This window comes from Salvelinus fontinalis, chromosome 31 (genome assembly GCF_029448725.1).
Source record: "Salvelinus fontinalis isolate EN_2023a chromosome 31, ASM2944872v1, whole genome shotgun sequence".
NCBI classification, from domain to species: Eukaryota; Metazoa; Chordata; class Actinopteri; order Salmoniformes; family Salmonidae; genus Salvelinus; species Salvelinus fontinalis.
In genome coordinates, this window is record NC_074695.1 from 6404238 (window position 1) to 6422983 (window position 18746).

Consider the following 18746-nt stretch of genomic DNA (forward strand, 5'->3'; position numbering starts at 1 on the left):
TCAAAACCATTGGCTCAACTTCTACCCCGTGGCCATTGGCTCAACCATTGGCTCAACTTCTACCCCGTGGCCGTTGGCTCAACCACTGGCTCAACTTTTACCCCGTGGCCATTGGCTCAACCACTGGCTCAACTTTTACCCTGTGGCCATTGGCTCAACCACTGGCTCAACTTTTACCCCGTGGCCATTGGCTCAACCACTGGCTCAACTTTTACCCCGTGGCCATTGGCTCAACCACTAGCTCAACTTTTACCCTGTGGCTATTGGCTCAACCACTGGCTCAACTTTTACCCCATGGCCATTGGCTCAACCACTGGCTCAACTTTTACCCTGTGGCCATTGGCTCAACCACTGGCTCAACTTTTACCCCATGGCCATTGGCTCTGCCACTGGCTCAACTTTTACCCCGTGGCCATTGGCTCAACCATTGGCTCAACTTTTACCCCATGGCCATTGGCACAACCATTGGCTCAACTTTTACCCCATGGCCGTTGGCTCAACCACTGGCTCATCTTTTACCCCGTGGCCATTGGCTCAACCATTGGCTCAACTTTTACCCCATGGCCATTGGCTCAACTTTTACCCCGTGGCCATTGGCTCAACCATTGGCTCAACTTTTACCCCAGGGCCATTGGCTCAACTTTTACCCCGTGGCCATTGGCTCAACCATTGGCTCAACTTTTACCCCAGGGCCATTGGCTCAACTTACCCCAAGACAAACATTTTGACTAAATTAGCCCAATCAGCTATCATTGTGTTACGGGTCTCGTCCCGTGTAGAATCATTGTGTTACGGGTCTCGTCCCAGTCTATTTATTCGAGGTACACCTCACTCATTTGTTTGGGTTTCAACACTGTGTTCCGTATAAATGTTTGTGTGGTCTTCGTCTCCGTCCCTTTACACATCACGCTGTAATTTGGGTCAATAAAAAACCCTATTACGTGTTCCTGTGCATGTCTCCCGATCCTTATACCAACGTGACACTAGCTGTGGGAGCTGACATGTATAGTGTTGAATCATTTGTGTACATAGACACAATGGCTTTGTTGTATTAAGGCTAGTGGTAGATCATTAGTAAAAAAAATAGAGAACAGTGAAGGGTCGAGACAGCTGCCTTGCTGTATACCACTCTTTACATGTTTTACGAATCTTCCAGAAGATTCCATTTACCACTCTTGGGAAGCGGAATAACTTTAGTTTCTCTCCAGGTTCCTGGACACTGACACTTTTCCTAAGGCTCAGATTAAAGATAGGATAATCCTCTTCCATCCTCAGTAGCTTTCCATCTAAGTTGTCAATACCAGGTGATTTCTCATTATTGAAAATTTAGCAAAATAGCTTGAAACCGTGGAGAGGAAAACCTCTGTCCATCTATTGAATAATGACCCTGATTAACTCTCTAGAGACGTCACAGTTTACATATTTATTCATGGCTCTGCCGACTCCAAGATAATCCTTTTTTAAATCATACAAGAAAATAGTCATATTTATTTAAGAAATATGAGTTTGGAAGGCTAAAAGTATTAAATGTAAAGTCATTAAACCTATCTCTCTCTTAAAGCCTCCAGTATACAGAAATGACATCTATATCCAAACTGGTTTTCCAGCAGGCTACTGAGAGAGGCCCATTCCATGTTTAAGAGGGGGCTTTTTGTCTTTTTACAGATTAAAACCACACAGTTCTGGTGGATTGACAATGGATCCCATTTTTACAGTATCCTCCTTTTTAAATGAAGTCATACAGAGTTGGTTACAGCCATACCTGTACTGTACTATTTGTAAACACTCTAGTAGGTTGATTAATAACCTGAACCAGATTACAAGCACAGCTTCCTCTTGAGCAGACAGCTCGATGAAAACCAGTTTATATTCAGGTCACCCAGAAAATAGACCTCTCTGTAACCATCACACACATATCATCAATCATTTCACACATATTATCCAGATACTGACTGTTAGCACCTGGTGGCCTATAGCAACACGACAAAAGATGAGGCTTCTGATAAGGCAGGTGAACCTGCAACCACAACACTTCAACAGTATTAGACATAAGATCCCCTCTGAGCTTCCCGGGAATACAGGAGCTCGTTACCCAACCTCTGTGTGTGTTCACGTTACATGACACTGAAGATGTCAGCGGTTGCCAAGGAACGAGACAACCTTGTAAACACTCGTTTTTTCTTAACTCTCCTCAATTTATAGAATCAATGGAGAGCTGCATAAGGATATTGGCTATTTGGGGTTTTGGCATTGAACGACACAGACGGTAGCTAGTTAAGTGCAACAGGCAGGATCTGTCATCTATGGAGAGAGAGAAAGTAGAGTATGGCAGTCTACAATCTCCGACAAACCAAGGATAAAATGAGGTTGAATTGCCACGTCGAGGGAACTGTCATTTACTGACAACGTGTTCCATTTTCTTCTTTTCTCCTCTGAATGGGCAAATGAGTCATTCGCCGAGGAAGAGGAAGAGGACGGTAAAATCATCGCTGCGTTGGTCCTATTGACGACCCACAGAGCTAAAAACCCGCCCAAATTACACCCTGCTCCACTACATAGAACATAGGCTGTCATTTGGGAGACAACTTTCATCAATATTATTATTCATTTTTTTTTTTTTTTTAAGTCTATATTCATTTTTTTCTCCCTCTCTGTTGGGGATCTAAGTATGTTAGAAGTGGGAGAGTATCGGCGCTATGTTGAAGTGAGACTGAGAGAGCCCATCCAGGAGCAGATGTGTCTTTATGAAGGAGCTTCACTGTCTCTCGCTGAATCATTATCTTTAAAAAAAACTACACGATCATGTATTGCAGTGCTCTCTACGCAATGCGTTGCCTGCCTGCTTCCAAATACAGCGTTCACTTCAGCAAACTCAACTTACTCATCTTAATTAGGAACTATGGTCTTTTACAGAAAAAAAATGACTGATGGATGGGTTTGGTTCTCAGTATAACAGATGTTTAATGACAGCGGAGCACTAGCTAGATCCTGTTGCACATCTCTGGGTGTGTCGATGTCGGTACCCTTTCCTCGGCTGGCAGGACACTGTGTGTGTGTGTGTGTGTGTGTGTGTGTGTGTGTGTGTGTGTGTGTGTGTGTGTGTGTGTGTGTGTGTGTGTGTGTGTGTGTGTGTGTGTGTGTGTGTGTGCGTGTGCGTACGTGCGCATGTGTGTATTTCTTAGATGAAATATGGAGTCTTTTGCTGTGGATTGCCCATGGCAGTCCTGCTGTGGTATCCATGCTCATTGTCTGAATGATTAAATCTGATCGTTAGTATTTGAAGCACTACCTTATGGGTGTGTGTGTGTGTGTGTCTGTGTGTGTGTGTGTGTGTGCATGAGTACGTGTGTATGTGCATGCGTCTGTTAACACATTATCGTATGGACAGATGAAAGAGAATCAGTTGGACCTTTCGTACTCCTATTTAATGGAGTGTCATGGCTTCAGGCAAGGCTGAAAACTACAGCAATTATACAAGATACTGTAAATCACTATTTAATGGAGTGTCATGGCTTCAGGCAAGGCTGAAAACTACAGCAATTATACAAGATACTGTAAATCACTATTTAATGGAGTGTCATGGCTTCAGGCAAGGCTGAAAACTACAGCAATTATACAAGATACTGTAAATCACTATTTAATGGAGTGTCATGGCTTCAGGCAAGGCTGAAAATACAGCAATTATACAAGATACTGTAAATCACTATTTAAAATGGTTTCATGGCTTCAGGCAAGGCTGAAAACTACAGCAATTATACAAGATACTGTAAATCACTATTTAAAATGGTTTCATGGCTTCAGGCAAGGCTGAAAACTACAGCAATTATACAAGATACTGTAAATCACTATTTAAAATGGTTTCATGGCTTCAGGCAAGGCTGAAAACTACAGCAATTATATGAGATGCTGTAAATCACTATTTAATGGAGTGTCATGGCTTCAGGCAAGGCTGAAAACTACAGCAATTATACAAGATACTGTAAATCACTATTTAATGGAGTGTCATGGCTTCAGGCAAGGCTGAAAACTACAGCAATTATACAAGATACTGTAAATCACTATTTAAAATGGTTTCATGGCTTCAGGCAAGGCTGAAAACTACAGCAATTATACAAGATACTGTAAATCACTATTTAAAATGGTTTCATGGCTTCAGGCAAGGCTGAAAACTACAGCAATTATACAAGATACTGTAAATCACTATTTAAAATGGTTTCATGGCTTCAGGCAAGGCTGAAAACTACAGCAATTATACAAGATACTGTAAATCACTATTTAAAATGGTTTCATGGCTTCAGGCAAGGCTGAAAACTACAGCAATTATACAAGATACTGTAAATCACTATTTAAAATGGTTTCATGGCTTCAGGCAAGGCTGAAAACTACAGCAATTATACAAGATACTGTAAATCACTATTTAATGGAGTGTCATGGCTTCAGGCAAGGCTGAAAATACAGCAATTATACAAGATACTGTAAATCACTATTTAATGGAGTGTCATGGCTTCAGGCAAGGCTGAAAATACAGCAATTATACAAGATACTGTAAATCACTATTTAAAATGGTTTCATGGCTTCAGGCAAGGCTGAAAAATACAGCAATTATACAAGATACTGTAAATCACTATTTAAAATGGTTTCATGGCTTCAGGCAAGGCTGAAAACTACAGCAATTATATGAGATGCTGTAAATCACTATTTAATGGAGTGTCATGGCTTCAGGCAAGGCTGAAAACTACAGCAATTATACAAGATACTGTAAATCACTCTACATCAAGAGATTATCTTTAAATCACAATAGATCACTGTACTTTGGCTTGTGAAAGTATTCACCCCTTTGTCATTTTTCATATTTTGTTTATCAAATGTATTTTGGGGGGGTTTGTATCATTTGATTTACACAACGCTTTGAAGATGCAAAATATTTTTTATTGTGAAAAAAAAAAGAAATAAGACCAAAAAAATGAAAACTTGAGCTTGCATAACTATTCACCCACCAAAAGGCAATACTTTGTAGAGCCACCTTTTGCAGCAATTACAGCTGCAAGTCTCTTGGGATATGTCTCTATCAGCCAGGCACATCTAGAGACTGGGATTTTTGCCCATTCTTCAAGGCAAAACTGCTCCAGCTCCTTCAAGTTGGATGGATTCCACTGCTGTACAACAATCTTTAAGTCATACCACAGATTCACAATTGGATTGAGGTATGGGCTTTGACTAGGCTATTCCAAGACATTTAAATGTTTCCCCTTAAACCACTCGAGTGTTGCTTTAGCTGTATGCTTAGGGTCATTTTTCTGCTGCAAGGTGAACCTCTGTCCCTCTCTCAAATCTCTGGAAGACTGAAACAGGTTTCCCTGAAGAATTTCCCTGTATTTAGCGCCATCCATCATTCCTTCAATTCTGACCAGTTTCCCAGTCCCTGTCGATGAAAAACATCTCCACAGCATGATGCTGCCACCACCATGCTTCAATGTGGGGATGGTGTTCTCGGGGTGATGAGAGGTGTTGGGTTTGCGCCAGACATAGCGTTTTCCTTGATGGCCAAAAAGCTCAGAGTAACTTCTTCCATATGTTTGGGGAGTCTCCCACATGGATTTTGGCGAACAACAACGTGTTTGCTTATTCTTTTCTTTAAGTAATGTTTTTTTTTATGGCCACTATTCCGTAAAGCCCAGCTCTGGAGTGTACTGCTTAAAGTGGTCTTATGGACAGATACTCCAATCTCCACTGTGGAACTTTGCAGCTCCTTCAGGGTTATCTTTGGTGTCTTTGTTGCCTCTGTGATTGATGCCTTCCTTGCCTGGTCCGTGAATTTTGGTAGGCGGCCCTCTCTTCGCAGGTTTGTTGTGGTGCCAAATTCTTTCCATTTTTTAGGGCTAGGGGCGCCATCGATTTGAGTAATCCACTCATTCAACATGCAGAGAAAGGAATCCAAAAATCTACCCCTAAACTTTATTTCAACAAGTCAAAATACGTTTCTATTTTTTTCCTCAGATACCCTGAAATGTAATCAAACTATAATATTTCTTACGGAAAGCAGTATGTTCAATAGGAAACCGATTTTAGCAGGTGCGTCCTGTCTTCATGGCGCGCGCAAACACGAATTTCCAAGACTGTGTTCCTGTGCTAAAACTGATTTTTCTTGTTCATTTTTGAAGTTACAAGCTTGAAACCTTGAACATAAACTGCTGACACCCTGTGGAAGCCATAGGAATTGCTATGACCTTATACTTGCCATTCTAAGAGGATGGTCTCTCTCAACAAAAGAAATTCAGGTTGGTTTTTTCTTTGGATTTTCTCCTACCATATCTATTGTGTTATATTCTCCTACATTGTTTTAACATTTCTTCGAACTTTAAAGTGTTTTCTTTCCAATGGTACCAATTATATGCATATCCTGAGCTACAGGCAGTTTACTTCAGGCGGCAATTGAGAAAAAAGGGGCCTAGCCCTAAGAATTAATAATGGATTTAATGGTGCTCCGTGGGATGTTAAAAGTTTCCTATTTTTCTATAACCCAACGCTGATCTGTACTTCTCCACAACTTTGTCCCTGACCTGTTTGGAGACCTTGCCTGTTTGGAGACCTTGGCCTTCATGGTGTCACTTGCTTTGGTGTTGCCCCTTGCTTAATGGTTTGGCAAACTCTGACGTCTTTCAGAACAGGTGTATACATACTGAGATCATGTGACAGATCATGTGACACTTAGATTGCACACATGTGGACTTTTTTCACTAATTATTTGATTTCTGAAGGTAATTGGTTGCACCAGATTTTATTTAGGGGCTGCATAGCAAAGGGGGTGAATACATATACACGCACCACTTTTCAGTTGATTTAAAATTAAAATAAAAACATTTAATAAGTTATTTTTTTCATTTCACTTCACCAATTTGGACTATTTTGCGTATTTCCATTACATGAAATAAAAAACAAAATCAATTTAAATCACAGGTTGTAATACAACAAAATAGGAAAAACGCCAAGGGGACTGAATACTTTTGCAAGGCACTGGAGATGTCCTCTCAGCTAGGGTGACTGCTCTACATAGTTACCACAGAGAGAAGGTCTATGGGTCTGGTCAGAAGCAGGGCACTATATAGTCAATAGGGAGCCTTTTGGGACACATACAAGGAATCTATCTAGCAGTTTTAACCAGTTTACCAAATTACCAGGAATGCATTTAAACTTGACGTGTATGGAGAAGAATGAGAATGATGAAGCTTCGAACATACCACCTGTGGACATGCCACAGACATAGCACCTGTGGACATGCCACAGACATACCACCTGTGGACATACCACCTGTGGACATACCACAGACATACCACCTGTGGACATACCACAGACATACCACCTGTGGACATACCACCTGTGGACATACCACAGACATACCACCTGTGGACATACTACAGACATACCACCTGTGGACATACCACCTGTGGACATACCACCTGTGGACATACCACAGACATACCACCTGTGGACATACCACAGACATACCACCTGTGGACATACCACAGACATACCACCTGTGGACATACCACAGACATACCACCTGTGGACATACCACCTGTGGACATACCACCTGTGAGCATACCACAGACATACCACCTGTGGACTTACCACAGACATACCACCTGTGGACATACCACAGACATACCACCTGTGGACATACCACAGACATACCACCTGTGGACATACCACAGACATACCACCTGTGGACATACCACAGACATACCACCTGTGGACATACCACAGACATACAACCTGTGGACATACCACAGACATACCACCTGTGGACATTCCACCTGTGGACATACCACCTGTGGACATACCACAGACATACCACCTGTGGACATACCACAGACATACCACAGACATACCACCTGTGGACATACCACAGACATACCACCTGTGGACATACCACATACATACCACCTGTGGATGGTATGTCTGTCTGGAGGTGTAACAGTATAACTTTACGCCCGTCCCCTCGCCCATACCCGGGCGCGAACCAGGGACCCTCTGCACACATCAACAACAGTCACCCACGAAGCATCGTTACCCATCGCTCCACAAAAGCCGCGGCCCTTGCAGAGCAAGGGGAATCACTACTTCAAGGTTTCAGAGCAAGTGACGTCACCGACTGAAAGGCTGCTAGCGCGCACCACCGCTACCTAGCTAGCCATTTCACATCGGTTACAGAGGCAACAGTAGAAAGATCTAAACTGAGACTATCATGCAGTAAAGTTGTCTGATAATATCTCCAACTACATCATAATGCTGCAGCTACCACACACACACACACACACACACCAGGGCTGGCCTCCATGGAGACACAGAGAGCTGGGTTAAAGCCAACCACTGCAGTCACTCACTGCAATCCAATGTCTCCACTGCTACTCCACTGTCTCCACTCCCTCCACTGTCGCTACTATCGTCACTATCTCCACTGCTTCTCCAATTCTACTCCATTGTCTCCACTCCCTCCACTGCTACTCCACTCTCTCTACTGTTGCCACTGCTACTCCACTCTCTCTACTGTTGCCACTGCTACTCCACTGTCTCCACTGTCCCCACCGCTACTCCATTGTCTCCACTCCCTCCACTGCTACTCCACTCTCTCTACTGTTTCCACTGCTACTCCACTGTCTCTACTGTCTCTACTGTCTCCACTGCTACTCCACTGTCTCTACTGTCTCTACTGTCTCCACTGTCTCCACTGCTACTCTACTGTCTCTACTGTCTCCACTGTCTCCACTGCTACTCCACTGTCTCAACTGTCTCCACTGCTACTCCACTGTCTCCACTGTCTCCACTGTCTCCACTGCTACTCCACTGTCTCTACTGTCTCCACTGCTACTCCACTGTCTCCACTGTCTCCACTGTCCCCCGCGCTACTCCATTGTCTCTACTGCTACTCCACTGTCTCCACTGCTACTCCACTGCTACTCCACTGTCTCTATTGTCTCCACTGCTACTCCACTGTCTCCACTGTCTCCACTGTCTCTACTGTCTCCACTGCTACTCCACTGTCTCCACTGTCTCCACTGTCTCTACTGTCTCTACTGTCTCCACTGCTACTCCACTGTCTCCACTGTCCCCACCGCTACTCCACTGTCTCCACTGTCTCTACTGTCCACTGCTACTCCACTGTCTCTACTGTCTCCACTGCTACTCCACTGTCTACTCTCTCCACTGTCTCTACTGTCTCCACTGTCTCCACTACCTCTACTGTCTCCACTGTCTCTACTGTCTCTACTGTCTCCACTACCTCTACTGTCTCCACTGTCTCCACTGTCTCTACTGTCTCTACTGTCCACTGCTACTCCACTGTCTCCACTGTCTCTACTGTCTCCACTGCTACTCCACTGTCTCTACTGTCTCCACTGCTACTCCACTGTCTCCACTGTCTCCACTGTCTCCACTGTCTCCACTGTCTCCACTGTCCACTGCTACTCTACTGTCTCTACTGTCTCCACTGCTACTCTACTGTCTCCACTGTCTCCACTGTCTCTACTGTCTCCACTGCTACTCCACTGTCTCCACTGTCTCTACTGTCTCCACTGTCTCCACTGTCTCTACTGTCTCCACTGTCTCCACTGTCTCCACTGTCTCTACTGTCTCCACTTTCTCCACTGTCTCTACTGTCTCCACTGTCTCCACTGTCTCCACTTTCTCCATTGTCTCTACTGTCTCCACTGCTACTCCACTGTCTCCACTGCTACTCCACTGTCTCTACTGTCTCCACTGCTACTCCACTGTCTCTACTGTCTCCACTGTCTCCACTGTCTCCACTGTCTCCATTGCTACTCTACTGTCTCCACTGTCTCTACTGTCTCCACTGCTACTCCACTGTCTCTACTGTCTCCACTGTCTCCACTGTCTCCACTGCTACTCCACTGTCTCTACTGTCTCCACTGCTACTCCACTGTCTCCATCTCTCTCCTCTCTTCTTCTCCTCTCCTCCTTCTCTCTTCTCTCTCCTCTCTTCCTTCTCTCTCCTCTCTCCCTTCTCTCTCCCTTCTCTCTTCCTTCTCTCTCCTCTCTCTTCTCTCTCCCTTCTCTCTTCCTTCTCTCTCCTCTCTCCCTTCTCTCTCCTCTCTCCCTTCTCTCTCCCTTCTCTCTTCCTTCTCTCTCCTCTCTCCCTTCTCTCTTCTCTCTCCCTTCTCTCTTCCTTCTCTCTCCTCTCTCCCTTCTCTCTCTCTTCTCTCTCCTCTCTCCCTTCTCTCTTCTCTCTCCTCTCCTCTCTCACTTCTCTCTTCTCTCTCTCCCTTCTCTCTCCCTTCTCTCTTCCTTCTCTCTTCCTTCTCTCTCCTCTCTCCCTTCTCTTTTCTCTCTCCTCTCTCCCTTCTCTCTTCATTCTCTCTCCTCTCTCCCTTCTCTCTCCTCTCTCCCTTCTCTCTCCTCTCTCCCTTCTCTCTCCCTTCTCTCTTCCTTCTCTCTCCTCTCTCCCTTCTCTCTCCTCTCTCCTCTCTCTTCTCTCTCGTTCTCCTGACTGTTTGATGTCTTTGCTCTACCTGGTTGCTGAATATTTGATTTCACTGCGAGAAAGAGGGAGAGAGACTGAGAGGTGGTTAGAGAATCCAATATAAATCAATGTATTTTTTAAACAGGTGTCATCTGAGTCAATGAAAAAGCCCTTCATTAGGAGAAATACTTCTAATAGGCTCATCATGGTTTCCCCTTGTCACCCTCAATACTTATTCACAGTAATACCCCTATCAACTACTGAAACCACACATCTCTCTCTCTACCTCGCTAACTCACTCTTTCTTCGCTTCGAAATATTGGAGAGTTTGTGTTCTCGAAGTAGACTACGGCAAATTGTTTCCTCTGTTGAAAAAATACTAAATCTTAGGGGTCGAGGAGTCCAATTCCTAGCGGAATCTAAGCTTGATACACAGAAATGCGAATCGACACCAGGAGTTGGCGGGCAAGAAGTCGAGGAATTTATTATTTTGGAGTTGACTCCCCACCACTAAAAATGAGTGTATAAACAGTGTGTGTTTGAACTGACAACTGGAGAAACAAAGAAGTGAGAAGCTGTTCAGATAAAAAACTAAACGAAGTTAAAGTGAGTAGTTCATTTTAGATGGGTTTTTTGTATCTTAGTCACTAGAAGCAAGAATGCTAGCTAGTTTGGCCAGCAAATAGGGGGGAGGGGGGGGGGTAACAGTTAACTGGTAACGTTAGCCTAGCTAGCTAACAAATAACGAAATTGCCTTCCCTTCAAGGAAAAAAAAACATTTTTACCCCAAAGATGACAGCTAACATTTTAAAATAACAAGGCGTATTTTATTTGCATTACTGGTTAATGCGCTAGCTCGCTAACTAGCAGCTTGGCTTTGTTCCAGTTAGTTTCCTCGTCACGAATGAAGAAGATCGAGTAGCTAAGTTGTGGTATGGTTATGTGAAATTATAAAATTTTCTTGCAATATTAACACAATTTTTGATTCATGATTTATGCATTGATAGTTTGGAGTGGATCACAGGACTACGAGGGATCGCCGTTGATGACCCATTTTCGCCCATCGTCCATAACAAACATAACAAACATAACAAACATAACAAACATAATAAACATAACAAACAACTTATCAAATATAACAAACATAACAAACATAATAAACATAATAAACATAACAAACAACTTATCAAACATAACAAACAACTTATCAAACTTAACAAACATAACAAACATAACAAACATAACAAACATAACAAACATAACAAACTTAACAAACATAACAAACATAACAAACAACTTATCAAATATAACAAACAACTTATCAAACATAGCAAACAACTTATCAAACTTATCAAACATAGCAAACAACTCATCAAACACAACAAACATAACAAACATAACAAATATAACAAACAACTTATCAAACATAACAAACAACTTATCAAACATAACAAACAACTTATCAAACATAGCAAACAACTTATCAAACTTATCAAACATAGCAAACAACTTATCAAACACAACAAACATAACAAACATAACAAATATTAAAAAACAACTTATCAAACATATCAAACATAACAAACATAACATAACAAACATAACTTAACAAACATAACAACTTATCAAACATAACAAACATAACAACTTATCAAACATAATAAACATACGAAACATAACAAACAGGGCAGGTTTGAGGTCTGAGGGTTTAATTTTCTGTTAATGTCCAGCTCCCAAATTATTTTACCTGTTCAGGCGCTGATGGTGCTTCTTCACACGAAGGTGACGTATCTCAAAGCACATCAATACAAAACCTAGGAAGCTCGGGTTGGTTCTCACCCACTTCCATAGATGTACACAGTAATTATGACAACTTCCGGAGGACGTCCTCCAAACTATCAGAGCTCTTGCAGCATGAACTGACATATTGTCCACCCAATGAAAGGATCAGAGAATAAATATAGTACTGAAAGCATAAGCTACAGCTAGCTAGCACTGCAGTGCATAAAATGTGATGAGTAGTTGACTCAAAGAGAGAGAAAGACAGTAGTTGAATATTTTTCAACAAATTAATTTCTTCAAAAAGGAAGGAGAATCAAGAGAGAGAGAGAGAGAGACATTTCTCATTCTTTTCACTTCCAGTTTCACTTATTTAGCCCGCAAATGAAACTAGCTAGTTTAGTTACTCAAACACCTGGTTCAAACAGAGGGATGCTATGTTAGCTAGCTGGCTATAACAGATGGATGCTATATTAGCTAGCTGGCTCAAACAGAGGGATGCTATGTTAGCTAGCTGGCTATAACAGATGGATACTATGTTAGCTAGCTGGCTCAAACAGAGGGATGCTATGTTAGCTAGCTGGCTATAACAGAGGGATGCTATGTTAGCTAGCTGGCTATAACAGAGGGATGCTATGCTAGCTAGCTGGCTCAAACAGAGGTATGCTATGTTAGCTAGCTGGCTATAACAGAGGGAAGCTATGTTAGCTAGCTGGCTATGACAGAGGGATGCTATGTTAGCTAGCTGGCTATGACAGAGGGATGCTATGTTAGCTAGCTGGCTCAAACAGAGGGATGCTATGTTAGCTAGCTGGCTATAACAGATGGATGCTATGTTAGCTAGCTGGCTATAACAGATGGATGCTATGTTAGCTAGCTGGCTATAACAGATGGATGCTATGTTAGCTAGCTGGCTATAACAGATGGATGCTATGTTAGCTAGCTGGCTATGACAGAGGGATGCTATGTTAGCTAGTTGGCTCAAACAGAGGGATGCTATGTTAGCTAGCTGGCTATAACAGATGGATGCTATGTTAGCTAGCTGGCTATAACAGAGGGATGCTATGTTAGCTAGCTGGCTATAACAGATGGATGCTATGTTAGCTAGCTGGCTATGACTATCCCACACAACACTGGAACTCTTTCAAGTTAAGGTAAGCTTTTGGTTTTATTAATTTATTGCCACCGGGGCCCACCGGTCTGACTGCTTACTGACTATGCAACTGTAACGTTAGTATATGATTGTAGCGGGTTTACTAGTTAGTTATATTAGCTATGTTGACTAGGACGTTACTTTAGTTAATATGGGGACAACGAGGTAGGCTGTGTGTAGCGATTATGACATGGTTTGGACAGGTTTTTCCGCCTGGTCACATACAGCTGATGTGTTGTTCGTTGAAGTCCACAAACGAAGGGAAAAGGTGAGAGGAGGAGAGTGCATAGAGGATAGAATGAATACAACGTGGAGGTGACGTATGAAAGTGATCTGCGTTCATGTGTGATCAGGGGTGTATTCATTCCTGAAATTCTGTTGAAAATCGTTTCTTAAACGAAAGCAAATGAAACGGTGATAAAAAAAAATGAATTTTGTCCAATAGAAACTCTTGTTTGCAACTGTTGGACTAATGGTTACACCCTATATCAGCTAGATGCAGACAAGAGTTTGCAAGACGGTAATGAATGTGTCACTCACTGTCTGTCCATGTGTCACTTTTTTGTCACCTAAAATTTTTTCTCTCACACCTGTGTGCACCTACGTTATAAACGTTCATTCATTGGCTAGGTTGTAGCAACCTCGTGATGGGTATAGGGACAAAAAATGTTGAATATCATGTAAGTAGCCTAAACCGAACGCTGTTACATTGAGTTGGCTGAATGGAATATGAAGGACAGTCATCCAATATGGCTGCAATAGAAATAAGGCTGTGCTCATGAGAGAGAAAAAAATAGTCCTCTCTCTCATCATAGACGTCACTGACCGTCACTGACATCAATACCGATAGCGTCGGCGTTATATATCCTCAGTGAACACGTTTCAGATCGATAGCAGACATGAATACCATAGCCTTATTCTATCACAATAGTCAGTCCTCTGGATACTGTAACAGAGAGATACATGCTGGCCCCTCAGAGAGGGAAGGGCTAACTCGTCCTTGGGCATTGTCCTTTGTTCCTGGACCATTTCCCAAGCTGCTTCCAAGGGACAGAGAACACATCCATTAGGGGTTGAGCAATACAGTAGCAGGGGGATTTCTGAGGTCTGAATTGGATGCATGTAGGAAGCTGTCCCATTACAGAGAATATCCTAGCTCTGCATATGAAATTAAGGACATGAGTATCTGGAGAATGTCTACTCCTTTTATTTAATAAAATGTCTGCTATCTGGAAATAGATAGATAGAGGTATCCTCTGATATTGACCCCGTTTCGCCCAGTGCAGTGTGTACGTAGTCAGGCTGTGTAGAGACGAGACTCATATAGATACCGCTCAGTGCAGTGTGTACGTAGTCAGGCTGTGTAGAGACGAGACTCATATAGATACCGCCCAGTGCAGAGGGTACGTAGTCAGGCTGTGTAGAGACGAGACTCACATAGATACCGCCCAGTGCAGAGGGTACGTAGTCAGGCTGTGTAGAGACGAGACTCATATAGATACCGCCCAGTGCAGTGTGTACGTAGTCAGGCTGTGTAGAGACGAGACTCATATAGATACCGCCCAGTGCAGAGGGTACGTAGTCAGGCTGTGTAGAGACGAGACTCATATAGATACCGCCCAGTGCAGAGGGTACGTAGTCAGGCTGTGTAGAGACGAGACTCATATAGATACCGCCCAGTGCAGAGGGTACGTAGTCAGGCTGTATAGAGACGAGACTCATATAGATACCGACCAGTGCAGAGGGTACGTAGTCAGGCTGTGTAGAGACGAGACTCATATAGATACCGCCCAGTGCAGTGTGTACGTAGTCAGGCTGTGTAGAGACGAGACTCATATAGATACCGCCCAGTGCAGAGGGTACGTAGTCAGGCTGTGTAGAGACGAGACTCATATAGATACCGCCCAGTGCAGAGGGTACGTAGTCAGGCTGTGTAGAGACGAGACTCATATAGATACCGCCCAGTGCAGAGGGTACGTAGTCAGGCTGTGTAGAGACGAGACTCATATAGATACTCTCAAAAAAAAGGGGGGATGCAGAGCAGACATTAAATATTCTCTTTGTAGAAGAGACTCTCTGCAAATCTTCAAAATGTGTAGAAGCGGTGTAGAGGAGGGAGGGAGGAGAGGGGGAGAGAGAAGACAGAGTGGTGGCAGGAGAAAGAGAGAGGGAGGAAAGGGGGAGCGGTAGAGAGGAAAGGGGGAGAGGTAGGGAGGAGAGGAGGAGAAGGGGAGGAACGGGGGAGTGAGAGGGAAGGAGGAGACAGGGAGAGGGGGAGGAGATGGAGGAGAAGGGAGGAGAGGAGAAGACAAGAGATGAGAAGAGAGGGAGGGGAGGAGAAGAGAGGAGAGGAGAGGAGAAGAGAGGGGAGGAGAAGAGAGGAGAGGGAAGGGGAGGAGAGGAGAAGAGAAGAGAGGAAAATAAAGGAGAGGAGAAGAGAGGAGAAGAGAGGTGAGGGGAGAAGGGAGGAGAGGGAAGGGGGGGGGGGTATATTTTCACGTTATAGATTGGAAGCCACTGCAGGTTTCTGGTTTTCTGGACCAGAGTTTGGAACCACTGATTTGTCAGTGTTGACTATGCAGCTCAGTGAGACCAAAGACCTACTTCCAGTGAATATTTAGTGTGACACCTTTCGTAAGGCTTTCATCCTCTCTATATTTCCATATATCTATCCATCGGTTGGTTGACAGGGGATTTTGGTAACACAGGGTTTAAAATAGATCCAACCACTTCTTATGTAACAGGAAGTCTTGTTATAATTATATACCCACAGCATGATCCCATTGCTTCTTATTGTTGCTGTCAGAAGTAAACCTTGTAACTCTGTTCCATTTTGAATTGAAAGCAGGAGTCGGCTGTGTGTGTGAGGTTTTTATCACCTGGTAGGAACTGAGATGAACTGAAGATTGTCAACGAGACGGTTTGAGGCTTGGACTGACTTGGACCAGCAGACCACAGCAGAGAACAAACTGACTTTACATGTTCTATTTGAACAAATCAAAGGCTTTTTCACACTCTTTTAAAAGGAAAACTATCTCAATGTGATCACAATCAATCACCCTTATGCATACCTCTCCCTCTCTCCCCCCTCTCCTCCTCTCTCTTCCCTCCCTCTCTCCCCCCTCTCCTCCTATCTCCTCCTATTTCCTACCTCTCTCTCTCCCCTCTCCTCCCTCCCTCACTCTCCCCCTTCTCCTCCTATCTCATCCCCGCTCTCTTCCCTCTCCACCCCCCTCTATTCTCCCCTCTCCTCTCTTCTCCTCCCCTCTCCTTCCCTCTCTTCTCCTCTCTTCCCCTCTCCTCCCCTCTCCTCTCCTCTCTTCTCATCTCCTCCCCTCTCCTCTCTTCTCCTCCCCTCTCCTCTCTTCTCCTCTCTTCCCCTCTCCTCTCCTCTCTTCCCCTCTCTTGCCCTCTCCTCCCCTCTCCTCTCCTCTCTTCCCCTCTCTTCCCCTCTCCTCTCCTCTCTTCCCCTCTCCTTTCTCCTCTCTTCCCCTCTCTTCCCCTCTCCTCTCCTCTCCTCCCCTCTCCTCTCCTCTCTTCCCCTCTCTTCTCCTCTCTTCCCCTCTCCTCTCCTATCTTCCCCTCTCCTGCCCTCTCCTCCCCTTTCCTCTCCTCTCTTCCCCTCTCCTCTCCTATCTTCCCCTCTCCTCTCCTCTCTTCCCCTCTCTTCCCCTCTCTTCCCCTCTCCTCCCCTCTCCTCTCCTATCTTCCCCTCTCCTCTCCTCTCTTCCCCTCTCTTCCCCTCTCCTGCCCTCTCCTCCCCTCTCCTCTCCTCTCTTCCCCTCTCTTCCCCTCTCCTGCCCTCTCCTCCCCTCTCCTCTCTTCCCCTCTCATCCCCTCTCTTCTCCTCTCTCCTCATCTCCAGGTACACTAAGATGAAGACAGCCACCAACATCTACATATTTAACCTGGCCCTGGCTGACTCCTTGGTTCTCGCTACCTTACCATTCCAGGGAACAGACTTGTTCCTGGGTTTCTGGCCGTTCGGTAACGCCCTCTGCAAGGCCGTGGTCTCCATCGACTACTACAACATGTTCACCAGCACCTTTACACTAACCGTGATGAGCATGGATCGCTACGTGGCCGTGTGCCATCCGGTCAAGGCCCTGGACATGAGGACGCCCCACAAGGCCAAGGTGGTCAACATCTGTGTGTGGGTCCTGGCATCGGCGATAGGGGTACCGGCCATGGTGTTGGGTGATGTGGAGGTTGAACATAACAGTAGGTTATATTGGGTCTGTTCGTCCGTCTATGTCTGTCTGTCTTTCTGTCTGTCTGTAGGTAAAACAACAGAAAGTGGATTTAGTTTGGTTCATTATCAAGTCTGATTTATCTGTTCTACTATCAGATTGATGTCTAAATTAATCTATTCAGATATTCTCATCCCTCCCTCCCTCCCTCCCTCCATTTCTGAGTAGATCATCTACTGTACATCATTATACTGCAGTCTGGCTCCTCCTGGGTCGGCTAGAGGGAGTATCATGGTGTCTGGTTCCTCCTGGGTCAGCTAGAGGGAGTATCATGGTGTCTGGGTCCTCCTGGGTCAGCTAGAGGGAGTATCATGGTGTCTGGTTCCTCCTGGGTCAGCTAGAGGGAGTATCATAGTGTCTGGTTCCTCCTGGGTCAGCTAGAGGGAGTATCATGGTGTCTGGTTCCTCCTGGGTCAGCTAGAGGGAGTATCATGGTGTCTGGTTCCTCTTGGGTCAGCTAGAGGGAGTATCATGGTGTCTGGTTCCTCCTGGGTCAGCTAGAGGGAGTATCATGGTGTCTGGTTCCTCCTGGGTCAGCTAGAGGGAGTATCATGGTGTCTGGTTCCTCCTGGGTCAGCTAGAGGGAGTATCATGGTGTCTGGTTCCTCCTGGGTCAGCTAGAGGGAGTATCATGGTGTCTGGTTCCTCCTGGGTCAGCTAGAGGGAGTATCATGGTGTCTGGTTCCTCCTGGGTCAGCTAGAGGGAGTATCATGGTGTCTGGTTCCTCCTGGGTCAGCTAGAGGGAGTATCATGGTGTCTGGTTCCTCCTGGGTCAGCTAGAGGGAGTATCATGGTGTCTGGTTCCTCTTGGGTCAGCTAGAGGGAGTGTCATGTGGTCTGGTTACTAGGGGGGGTGTCATGTGGTCTGGTTACTAGGGGGAATGTCATGTGGTCTGGTTACTAGGGGGAATGTCATGTGGTCTGGTTACTAGGGGGAGTGTCATGTGGTCTGGTTACTAGGGGGAGTGTCATGTGGTCTGGTTACTAGGGGGAGTGTCATGTGGTCTGGTTACTAGGGGGAGTGTCATGTGGTCTGGTTACTAGGGGGAGTGCCATGTGATCTGGTTACTAGGGGGAGTGTCATGT

General features: G+C 44.7%; 1 protein-coding gene across 2 annotated transcripts in view; it reads left to right on the forward strand.

The window, feature by feature from the left end:
• Positions 1 to 18746, forward strand: part of LOC129829458 (nociceptin receptor-like) — a 70257-nt gene that overhangs the window by 35131 nt on the left and 16380 nt on the right. For both annotated transcript variants that reach the window (XM_055891160.1, XM_055891161.1), the window contains exon 3: positions 17275 to 17630. In XM_055891160.1, coding sequence (XP_055747135.1) covers positions 17275 to 17630 — 356 coding nt within the window. The remainder of the gene's footprint in view (positions 1 to 17274; positions 17631 to 18746) is intronic.